At 45.7% G+C, this 12729-nt stretch overlaps 1 protein-coding gene across 22 annotated transcripts in view; it reads left to right on the forward strand.

Moving 5' to 3' along the window:
- TEX14 (testis expressed 14, intercellular bridge forming factor) overlaps positions 1 to 12729 on the forward strand; it is a 536718-nt gene that overhangs the window by 150533 nt on the left and 373456 nt on the right. For 14 of the 22 annotated variants that reach the window (XR_008888708.1, XM_056556863.1, XM_056556851.1 and 11 more), the window contains one exon: positions 6551 to 6737. Coding sequence is in view for 21 of the 22 variants with exons in the window: in XM_056556863.1 (XP_056412838.1) it covers positions 6551 to 6737 (187 nt within the window). In the remaining variant the exon portion in view is untranslated. The remainder of the gene's footprint in view (positions 1 to 6550; positions 6738 to 12729) is intronic. The other 8 variants (XM_056556855.1, XM_056556859.1, XM_056556866.1 and 5 more) reach the window with 1 other exon arrangement.

A 12729-nucleotide genomic window follows, 5' to 3' on the forward strand; every position in this document is an offset into this window, starting at 1 on the left:
ACAACTTCACCTGCCCGGCGCCCAAAACTGCTAGTCCCGGGCGTCGGCCGATAGGAATTCCACATCCCTGTGACCACAGTGCTCTCTGCTGACATCTCTGTCCATTTTAGGAACTGTCCAGAGCAGCATATGTTTGCTATGGGGATTTTCTTCTACTCTGGACAGTTCTTAAAATGGACAGAGATGTCAGCAGAGAGCACTGTGGTCATGATATTAGCAGAGAACTCTGTGTTCCAAAAAGAAAACCATTTCCTCTGTAGTATTCAGCAGCTAATAAGTACTGGAAGGATTAAGATTTTTTAATAGAAGTAATTTACAAATCTGTTTAACTTTCTGGCACCCATTGATTTAACCTCTTAAGGACCCAGGGCGTATGGATACGCCCTCACACCCTGGGCCTTAAGGACCCAGGGCGTATCCATACGCCCTGGCGTTTTCCGGTCTCCGCCGCTCGACGGGCGGAGATCGGAACGGCATGCCTACTGATATCGTTCAGTAGGCATGCCGTGCAAATGCCTAGGGGGGTCCCGGGACCCCCGCACGTCGGCGATCGGCGCAGATCGCGAACGAATTCACGTCCGCGATCTGCGACGATTCCGGTTTTTCGGGTCACTTGTGACCCGACGACCCGGAAAAGGAAGGTGATCAGCGGTGTAGGATACACCGCCAATCACCTCCTGTTGCTGGGGAGCGGTGACAATACTGTCACCGCCCCAGCAACGCTGCTATTGGCCGGCGATCGTCGGCCAATAGCAGTGCAGCAGAGGAGGGGTTAACGGTCCCCTCACGCAGCTTTGCCCGCTTGCTGAGTTCAGTCAGCGGGCAGAGCTGTGTGAAGAGGACCTGGATCCCCCCCTCGGAGTGCCAGAGCCCCCCCAGAAAGAAGAGGAGCCCCTAGATCAGGGTCAGCTTGTTGCAGGGAAAGGTAGGGTAAAACAGTATAACAAAAGAGAAAGTAAAAGTTAAAAAAATAAAATAAAAAAAAGTAACCCCCCCCTCCTGACCCCCTAATAGGTCCCCAAGGGTCCGCCGTCACCTGATCTGTGTGACCCCGGGCCCTATTAGGGGTTCAGGGCGCTGCTTGTGCCACCACTTTTTTTTTTTTTTGGCGGCAGCTTTTTTTTTTCTGTTACAGTTACACCAAGCACTACATACTTCCCTGCCCCAACCCCCTCCCCCCCCGCACACACACCCACCCCGCCACCGTCCCGCCACCGTAGAAAAAAGGCGATGGCCCGCCGGGCATTTTCGGTAGCGGAGGCTTACGCTTTTTTAGCCTCCGACTCCGAATCTGCCAGTGAGGACGATAAAGATCCAACATTTTTGTGTTCTTCATCGCCCTCCTCATCATCTAGTAGTGATGATGAGTCCCCTGTACGGCGGCGGAGACGCCGCCAGGCGAGGCCACGCACCCCCCATGAGAGTGACCCAGTGGCCGACACTAGTACGGGTGGCAATGTTGCTCGTAATAGGAGTCCGGCCCCCCAGACAAGTGCACCGGAACCCCCTTCCGGTGATCCTGTCTGGAGCCCCCCAGAGGGTTATCAGCCACGGATTCCTGAGTATGTTGGCGACTCAGGAATCCAGATTGACACGGCTGGGTTCACTGATCTGGACTTTTTAAAGTTTTTTTTCAGTGACAGCCTGGTCAATCTAATGGTGGAGCAAACGAACTTGTACGCCCAGCAGTTCATTGCCCAAAACCCCGATTCCTTTTTGGCCAGGTCCAATGAATGGCGCGCCATTGATGCAGCGGAAATGAGGACATTTTGGGGCCTCACGCTGCATATGGGCCTGGACAAAAAACCAAGTGTCCGTCATTACTGGAGCGGGGACGTCCTCTACCAGACCCCTCTGTACAGTATGGCGATGACACGGAAGCGGTACGAGGCAATTCGGAAATGCCTGCATTATGCAGATAATGAGGCATGTCCGCCCCGAGGTGATCCCGCCCATGACCGGCTTTACAAAGTGAGGCCGGTCATCGATCACTTTGGGGCCAAATTTTTGGAGGCCTACGTACCGCTCAGGGACCTCTCGGTTGATGAGTCTCTCATCAGTTTTAAGGGGAGACTCAGCTTCGGCCAGTACATTCCCTCGAAGCGGGCACGGTATGGCGTGAAGCTCTATAAACTTTGTGAGAGTACCTCCGGGTACACTTACAAGTTTAGAGTGTATGAGGGACGAGATTCCCGTATTGAACCCCCAGAATGTCCCCCCACTCTGGGTGTTAGCGGGAAAATCGTTTGGGATCTTATGCACCCATTGCTGGATAAGGGTTTCCACGTGTACGTGGATAACTTTTATACCAGCATCCCTCTCTTCACATCCCTTGCCGCCAGATCCACGTCCGCTTGTGGGACCGTGCGAAAGATCCAGAGAGGCCTCCCTCTAAATTTTGTAAAGACGCCTATCCCCAAGGGTGAGTCCCGTGCCCTCACCCATGATAACCTGTTGTTGGTCCGGTATAAGGATAAGAGGGATGTCCTTATACTCACCACTATTCATGGGAATGGCAGCACCCCTGTCCCTGTGTGAGGTACCGTGGGACCGGTCCTCAAGCCCGATTGTATTCTGGACTACAATCGGTATATGGGGGGAGTTGATCTCTCAGATCAAGTCCTCAAGCCATGTAATGCCATGCGGAAAACACGGGCATGGTACAAAAAAGTTGCGGTCTACATGGTACAGGTTGCCATGTACAACGCTTTTGTACTATCCCAGTACGCTGGCAACACAGGGACATTCCTCCAGTACCAAGAAGAAGTCCTAAGGTTCCTGATCTTTGCTGACCGGGAAAGAGCAGGCCGGACTTCCCAAGGGTCTTGAGTTGTAGGCGCTAGGATCGTCCCAGGCCAGCACTTTCCAGGTGTGATCCCCCCCACTGGAAAGATGGGACGATCCCAGAAAAAATGCAGAGTGTGTCGCAGGAAGGGGAGACGGAAGGACACCACGTATCAGTGCGACACTTGCCCCGATCATCCGGGCCTCTGCATAGGCTGCTTCAGGGAGTATCACACTTCCATGGATCACTAAATTTTCCCTTTTCATTTTAATTTTCCATAATTTGACCAATGTACCAAGTCCAGAGTACATTCAAAATTGTTAACCCCATAAATCACTAAATTGCCCAAAAAATCTGAAAAAAATCCTGATAAGACCTCTGGGGGTGTTTTTTCAGAAATGGGTCATAGGTCACTGAGTCACAATCATCGGGGACTTTTTATGTTGCCTCAAATGCGCAGCGCTCTCTCTCCACCTGAGCTGGTGCGTATTTGAGGCAACAGGTTAGGGACGGCCACACACATCACATTCCCAGAATGATGATTCAGAGCGTAGGGTTTGGGGCGGGCATATTTTTTTTTTGTTTTGGCTATGCTCTGGGTCATCATTCTGGGAATATATCCTGTTTTATTATTTTATGATTTATAGTTTTCTGGCCCACTGTACCCCATATTACGGGCCTCTGTACCCCACCTGTCTACCCCAGTTATGGCCCGTTGTTCCCCATAGTGTTCACCTATTTTAGGGCTCAGTGCTCCCCCCCCATTAACGCTCCTTGAGGGGGGGGGGGGGGGGGTCCCACATCCTGGCTGCTATAATAAGCTCAAGGCCCCTGACTGACCTCCCACTCCAAGACCTGCTGTGCACCCACGGAGCGAAAATCATCAGAAATTAAGGTATGTCCTTACTCCAAAAAAATGTATTTACAAATTTTGGGGCGTCTTTTCTGCTGTTAACCCTTGTAAAAATGTAAAATTTTGGAAAAAAAACACATTTTAGTGAAAAAAAAAAATGTTTTTTTAACATATGCAAAAGTCGTGAAACCCCCTATGGGGTATTAACGCTTACTTTAACCCTTGTTACGTTCCTCAAGGGGTCTAGTTTCCAAAATAGTATGCCATGTGTTTTTTTTTGCTGTCCTGGCACCATAGGGGCTTCCTAAATGCGACATGTCCCCCCCATTTCAGCAAAGTTTGCAAATGTGACGCCTTCTCTTCTGAGCATTGTAGCACCCCTGCAGTACACTTCAGGTCCACTTATGGGGTACCTCCATACTCAGAAGAGATGGGGTTACAAATTTTGGGGGGTCTTTTCTGCTATTAACCCTTGCAAAAATTTGAAATTTGGGGGGGAACACACATTTTGGTAAATAAAAAAAGAAAAAAATTTTACATATGCAAAAGTCGTGAAACCCCTGTGGGGTATTAAGGCTCACTTAATTCCTTGTTACGTTCCTCAAGGGGTCTAGTTTCCAAAATGGTATGCCATGTGGGTTTTTCTTGCTGTCCTGGCACCATAGGGGCTTCCTAAATGCGACATGCCCCCCGAGCAAAATTTGCTCTCAAAAAGCCAAATATTACTCCTTCTCTTCTGAGCATTGTAGTTCGCCCATAGTGCACTTCAGGTCCACTTATGGGGTACCTCCATACTCGGAAGAGATGGGGTTACAAATTTTGGGGGTTTTTTTCTGCTATTAACCCTTGCAAAAATGTGAAATTTGGGGGGAAACACACATTTTAGTGAAAAAAAAATTTTTTTTTTTACATATGCAAAAGTCATGAAACCCCTGTGGGGTATTAAGGCTCACTTAACTCCTTGTTACGTTCCTCAAGGGGTCTAGTTTCCAAAAGGGTATGCCATGTGGGTTTTCCTTGCTGTCCTGGCACCATAGGGGCTTCCTAAATGCAACATGCCCCCCGAGCAAAATTTGCTCTCAAAAAGCCAAATATTACTCCTTCTCTTCTGAGCATTGTAGTTCGCCCATAGTGCACTTCAGGTCCACTTATGGGGTACCTCCATACTCGGAAGAGATGGGGTTACAAATTTTGGGGGGTCTTTTCTGCTATTAACCCTTGCAAAAATGTGAAATTTGGGGGGAAACACACATTTTAGTGAAAAATAATAATATTTTTTTTACATATGCAAAAGTCGTGAAACCCCTGTGGGGTATTAAGGCTCACTTAATTCCTTGATACGTTCCTCAAGGGGTCTAGTTTCCAAAATGGTATGCCATGTGGGTTTTTCTTGCTGTTCTGGCACCATAGGGGCTTCCTAAATGTGACATGCCCCCCGAGCAAAATTTGCTCTCAAAAAGCCAAATATTACTCCTTCTCTTCTGAGCATTGTAGTTCGCCCATAGTGCACTTCAGGTCCACTTATGGGGTACCTCCATACTCGGAAGAGATGGGGTTACAAATTTGGGGGGGTCTTTTCTGCTATTAACCCTTGCAAAAATGAGAAATTTTGGGGGGGAAACACACATTTTAGTGAAAAAAAATAATATTTTTTTTACATATGCAAAAGTCGTGAAACCCCTGTGGGGTATTAAGGCTCACTTAATTCCTTGTTACGTTCCTCAAGGGGTCTAGTTTCCAAAATGGTATGGCATGTGTTTTTTTTTAGCTGTTCTGGCACCATAGGGGCTTCCTAAATGCAACATGCCCCCCAAAAACCATTTCAGAAAAGTGTACTCTCCAAAATCCCCTTGTCGCTCCTTCCCTTCTGAGCCCTCTACTCCGCCCGCCGAACAATTTACATAGACATATGAGGTATGTGCTTACTCGAGAGAAATTGGGCTACAAATATAAGTATACATTTTCTCCTTTTACCCCTTGTAAACATTAAAAAATTGGATCTACAAGAACATGCGAGTGTAAAAAATGAAGATTGTGAATTTTCTCCTTCACTTTGCTGCTATTCCTGTGAAACACCTAAAGGGTTAAAATGCTGACTGAATGTCATTTTGAATACTTTGGGGGGTGTAGTTTTTATAATGGGGTCATTTGTGGGGTATTTCTAAGATGAAGACCCTTCAAATGCACTTCAAACCTGAACTGGTCCCTGAAAAATAGGGAGTTTGAAAATTTTGTGAAAAATTGGAAAATTGCTGCTGAACTTTGAAGCCCTCTGGTGTCTTCCAAAAGTAAAAACTCATCAATTTTATGATGCAAATATAAAGTAGACATATTGTATATGTGAATAAATTTTTTTTTTTATTTGGAATATCCATTTTCCTTACAAGCAGAGAGCTTCAAAGTTAGAAAAATGCAAAATTTTCAAATTTTTCATCAAATTTTGGGATTTTTCACCATGAAAGGGTGCAAGTTACCACAAGATTTTACCACTATGTTAAAGTAGAATATGTCACGAAAAAACAATCTCGGAATCAGAATGATAACTAAAAGCATTCCAGAGTTATTAATGTTTAAAGTGACAGTGGTCAGATGTGCAAAAAATGGCCGGGTCCTAAGGTGTAAAATGGCTGGGTCCTTAAGAGGTTAAAAAAAAAATAAAAGTTTTCCATGGGAGTACCCCTTTAATAACAGGAGAAAGAAGCATTTTTGTCTAATACGATTTATTGCAAAGTTTCTCATATTCTCTTGCACTATTGATCTGTGCAAAGTTTGCTCAAATGAGAGTGCCTATTTAAGTAATTGTTTTTACAGTTTTCTACTTTTGATCCACATTCAATCTACAGAACACAGTCTATAATTTATCATTTTCCCATCCTTATTTGCTGTGACTGCTTTTCTAAATCTACAAGTAGAAATGTTTTGTTTGCTTGCAGCCGATGTCTAGATTGGAGTACTCCAGTCCATGCTGCAGCATTTTCCTGTGACCAGTGGATTATAAGTAAACTCATTGATGCAGGAGGAGACCTGCGACTTCATGATCAGAAATCCAAACAGCCATATGAATGGGCGCTCATGGCTGGAAAAGATGAAAGTGCTCAGGTTAGTTATATCGGTTATTTATTTTCATTTGATCATGTAGTAAATAGGAAGATATATAATAATATATATATATATATACATACATATACTGATTAGCCATAACCTTAACCCCTTCCTGCAAAATCATGTACAGGTATTTGGTAAAAGAAGGCTGACTTGCCACACCATTAAGTATAACCATATGATATTTCTGAACTGTCACAGCGCAACATGCCATGACAGTTCTGTGAACCTGGCTGTGCAACACAGCCTAGCATTGACTGGGGACAGCCAGGGACCAAACGCAGCAGTCCCTGGCCAGCTACCGCGCTATTGGCCTATCAGTTCTATGACAGACTAATAGGAATGACACGTCAGCCTAGGAGTCTTGACTCCTCCTTCTCTCCTTTTCCATCACGTCACTGCTGTAAGTGAAGTGATTAGGGAAGGAGCCTCTGTAGGAAGCAGCTGGGCAGTATCTTGGAGTGCCCCAGAGTGTTAATTAAAAGCCCCATTAACCCCTTTAATGCCAGATCGCCACCCTCCTGTGTGTCAAGATAGTTGCAAAGACCAGAGGAGAGCAGCCTGGCAGTCTGACAGAGTTCCCCACCAACACCTTCACTGCCAGATCACCATTTTCAACCCTTTCAATGCCAGATCATCATCCAGGGTGCCATCAGCAGGGCGGAGTCACCTATTGGCACTACTATCACCCCCATCCCTTTTTGTACTTTGTACATTGTTAGTGTGGGGGGAATTAGTGTTGTAGCTAGAAAATTGCCAGAAAAAACGCACAGTATATTCCTGTGTTTGGCGTTTTTTTCTTGCGTTTTTTATGGCGTTTTTTTCATTTGAGTGGAAATTGCATATTTGGCCCCTTTAGCGTTTTTTTGGTACCCATAATTTGTTGGGTACCAAAAAAAATAAATAATAAAAGGATGCCGTAGTTATGGAAACAAAATGTATTTAATGAAATGTATATTTTTTATAACAAAATTTTTATAAATTTTTAATAAAGTGTGTGTTTCACTTTTTATCTTAAATTTTTTTAGGTAGTACTAAAACTCCCAGCATGGAACAGACTTTTCCATGATGGGAGTAGTAGTACCTGTACTAATAGACATATCGCCCTGGGTGCAATCGTCCATAATATTGCAGATATGCGGAGCGGCTCTAAACAGCGCTTGCATCTCTGCACTATACTCCGGCCAGTGATGTGAATAGAGCATCGCTCATTCATATTTTCCACCCAGAGTGGGGATTGGCCGGATGATTGCAGCCAATCCCTGCTCTCAGTGGGAAATATGAATGTGTGATGTTCTATTGACATCACTGGCCGGAGCCGCTTCTAATCTCTGCAATAGATAGGATGATCGCATCGGGTGTCAAGAGTGATACCTGCTGTGATCTGTTCTTAACTGCAGGTACTACTACTCCCAACATGGAGCACACTCTGCTCCATGCTGGTAGCTGTAGTACCAGCATTAATAGACAGATCGCAGTAAGTGTAACTTCGGACACCTGTTGTGATCTATTAATGCAGGTACTACAGCTCCCAGCATGGAGCAGAGTGTGCTCCATGTTGGGATCAGTAGTACCTGCAGTTAAGGAAAGATCACAGCGGATGTCACTCCTGACACCTGCTGTGATCCTCCTGTATAATGTATAGATGCGGCCGGCCGCTCTTCTATGGTCCCTTCACTGATGTACATATACACCTTTTCATATTTCCCACAGAGAGTTGTGCTGGAACAATCTGGCCAATCACAGCTCTCTGCGGGAAATATGAATAGGTGTATATATACGGCGGCAGTGCAGGCGACCATAGAAGAGCGGCCGGCCGCATCTATAAATTATACAGAAGGATCGCAAGGGACCCGGGGCAATCTGTCAATTAGTACAGGTACTACTACTCCAATCATGGGAGTAGTAGTACCAGGGCTGTGGAGTCGGACGAAATTTTCGGTACCTGGAGTCGGAGTCAGCAAACAATGCACCGCCTCCGACTCCTACTAAACTTAGATTGAAATAAAAAAAAGCAAGTTTAAATGTCCCAATTCACAAAAAGTTATAATTAATGACTTCTCTACTTTAAGAATAAAGACCAATGCATGCAGTGCCTCACATAACTGCAAAACGAACACGTTAAGTGACCGTGAAGAAGCATGCTTTTCATGTGCTTCACTATATGGCACGCAACGCACAATTAGGAGTGGCAATACTTTCGTTAGTGTTGTGTTCTGCTGTTACAGCGACTCTATGGGTAACCTAGCCTCTGACTGATAAGGGATTAAGTAAATATGTTTTTTGCAGGACTAGAGACACTTGTATAAGTGAAGGGAATGGAGGGTCAATAGTTCAAGACTGAAGCTGTAAACCATTGGAAAAACTGCTGCCATTCAGCTAAGGCTATAAAAACTTGTAAACTCGATTGCTAGCTTAAAGGGGTACTCCGCCCCTAGACATCTTATCCCCTATCCAAAGGATAGGGGATAAGATGTCAGATCGCCGGGGTTTAGCTGCTGCGGCACCGCTCTATCATTACTGCACAGAGCGAGTTCGCTCTGCACGTAATGACGGGCAATACGGGGCCGGAGCATCGTTACGTCACGGCTCCACCCCTCGTGATGTCACGGCCCATCCCCTCAATACAAGTCTATGGGAGGGGGCGTGGATGTCACGAGGAGCGGAGCCATGACGTCACTCTGCTCCGTCCCCTGTATCGCCCGTCATTACGCACAGAGCGAACTACGCACAGCGGCGATCCCAGGGGTCCCCAGCAGCGGGACCCCGGCGATCTGACATCTTATCCCCTATCCTTTGGATAGGGGATAAGATGTCTAGGGGCGGAGTACGCCTCTAAACTTTACACATGACTATGGGATTCTACTAGGGAAATCATGTTTTATAATAAATGCCCCTTACTGGATCCTCCCACTGCCCTATCTTCAGCAGCAGATCAGCACACAAACTGTTCAATACAGTAGACTGTTGGCTTCCCAGCCAGTAGTCCTGTGGTAATGACATGTATGTTGCCTTTCTTTCCTTCAAGGAATGTATAAAATACATTTGCATATTAATACAGAGGAGTCGGAAGTACAAAAAACTGCGGAGTCATAACATTTATGTACCGACTCCACAGCCCTGAGTAGTACTACCTAAACAAATGTAAAAAATAAAGAAAAAAAAGTGAAAAACACACACACACTACATTTTTATTATTGTCAGCTACATTTTTAATGCCCTGCCCGCTCACATAAATTGATCCCTGTTTTAAAAATGTAATAAGAATTTTGTTATAAAAAAGATAAATTTCGTTAGATACTATTTTTTCCATCACTACTGTATCTTTTTTATTTTTGTTTTTTAATAATGGTACCCTACGAAATTGTATTAAAAAGGTATCTCCATCACTTTTTTGGATCGCCCAAAAAAGAATAAATACCACCTGCAAAACCGCTAAAACCAACAGTCATTTTTCTTGGCCTTTTTTTCACTCCCATAGACTTCTATGGGAGAAAAACGCCACGATTTCAGGGGGAAAAAACGCCATTGGCTCAACATGCTGCAACTTTGCAAAACCGCCAGGGAGCTAAAAAAGAGTGAAAAAACGCCAAAGGGAAAAACACCAAGTGGATAAAGAATTTAGCGATTTCTCATTGATTTACAGCTAACGTCTTGCCACAGCATTTTTTGGCCGAAAAAAACGCCATGCGGCAGAAAAAACTAGTTGAAACTTCAGGGTTCAGAGTTTTTTTTTATTTATTTATTTTTTTTTTTATAGATTTTCTATGATGTACCAATTGACCTCATGGTGGCACAAACAAATGCCTATGTGGAGCAATTTATTGCACATAATCCAAATAGCTATTATGGAAGTGACAGTTTTAGTAACATCTTCAGATGAATCATTATCTACCCCTCCCCCAATCACAGATTGTATTGTTTGTTATGTCGCTTTTTGGTGCTTTTCTCTTACAGGATTGAGTGGAGTGTTAGAGTAGCATGCTGTGCGATGTATAGCTTAGGGAACCTGTTCTGTGTATTGTACTGTCATGCTTTGTGTGATTGTAATTTATTGTATGGCTTGTAATGAGTGATCAATAAAGCCCCAGTGCACAAGTGCAGCCTAGTTCAAGTGTCCCCACATTGATCCCCACAAGTAATTTCATACCCCAGGTGCCTGAATTTACTGCCACCACATACATCAATGTTCACAACACATGCTTCAAAAGAATACATTTTTTTTAAACTGATCTTTTTTAAACACCTTAAGAAGATTTTAGCACATACCTGCCAGAACCGGGTATTTCCTGATGAATTTTGTTCTCTAAACTACAAATCCCACAGTTCCATGCTTGAAAGTTTTAGATCACTTTCCTTCCTCCCACACATCAGCCATCCCACCCATTGAAACACAGTGTTTTCTAACCAGGAGGCCTACAGCTGATGCAAAATAGAAACAGGATAGGCTCCCTTTGATTACCTGACTAGTGATTCCGGGTCTCAATGTACTGCAACCTGGGAAATCCTGAAACATGAGTAATTTTTTTCAAATTCAAGGAAGTTTATTAAGCAAACCGAGTACCGTATATACTCGAGTATAAGCCGAGTTTTTCAGCACGATTTTTCGTGCTGAAAACACCCCCCTCGGCTTATACTCGAGTGAACTCCCCCACCCGCAGTGGTCTTCAACCTGCGGACTTCCAGAGGTTTCAAAACTACATCTCCCAGCAAGCCCGGGCAGCCATCGGCTGTCCGGGCTTGCTGGGAGTTGTAGTTTTGAAACCTCCGGAGGTCCGCAGGTTGAAGACCACTGCGGCCTTCAACATCATCCAGCCCCCTCTCACCCCCTTTAGTTCTGTACAGTACTCACCTCCGCTCGGCGCTGGTACGGTCCTGCAGGGCTGTCCGGAGAGGAGGTGGTCCGGTGGGATACTGGTTCCGGGCTGCTATCTTCACCGGGGAGGCCTCTTCTAAGCGCTTCTTGCCCGGCCTCAGAATAGTCACGTTGCCTTGACAACGACGCAGAGGTGCGTTCATTGCCAACGTACTTCTGCGTCATTGTCAAGGCAACGCCTCTATTCCGGGCCGGAAGCGCGGAGAAGAGGCCCCCCCGGTGAAGATAGCAGCCCGGAACCACTATCCCACCGGACCACCTCCTCTCCGGACAGCCCTGCAGGACCGGACCAGCGCCGAGCGGAGGTGAGTACTCAGAACTAAAGGGGGTGAGAGGGGGCTGGATGATGTTGAAGGCCGCAGTGGTCTTCAACCTGCGGACCTCCGGAGGTTTCAAAACTACAACTCCCAGCAAGCCCGGACAGCCGATGGCTGCCCGGGCTTGCTGGGAGTTGTAGTTTTGAAACCTCTGGAGGTCCGCAGGTTGAAGACCACTGAGGGCGAATGATGAGAAGAGGATGATGAAGGGGGGGTGTGGGGATGATGAAGGGGGGTGGGGATGATGAAGGGGGGGGGGTGGGATGATTACAAGGGGATGATGAAGGGGGGATGTGTGGGATGATAAGGGGATGATGAAGGGGGGATGTGTGGGATGATGACAAGGGGATGATGAAGGGGGGATGTGTGGGATGATAAGGGGATGATGAAGGGGGGATGTGTGGGATGATGACAAGGGGATGATGATGAGGATGTTAATGACGGGTCTGGATGATGACAGGGGGGGATGAGGTATTTCCCACCCTAGGCTTATACTCGAGTCAATAACTTTTCCTGGGATTTTGGGTTGAAATTAGGGGTCTCGGCTTATACTCGGGTCGGCTTATACTCGAGTATATACGGTAAGTACACTGACATAAATGGTCAAGCAATACATTAAACAACGGCCTGGTAGGCCAAAATATAGGACAATTCAGGGTAATCAGGAAACAATATGGTGCAGAACAGTAAAACCGATAAGCTAAAAGAACATTAAATCCAGGAACATATGGTAATGAAGAGGCTATCTAGGTGCCGGATCACAAAGCCAAACTGCTGGGCTGTATCTTCAAGGAGA

The sequence above is a fragment of the Hyla sarda genome, chromosome 2 (assembly GCF_029499605.1).
Source record: "Hyla sarda isolate aHylSar1 chromosome 2, aHylSar1.hap1, whole genome shotgun sequence".
Taxonomy (NCBI): Eukaryota; Metazoa; Chordata; class Amphibia; order Anura; family Hylidae; genus Hyla; species Hyla sarda.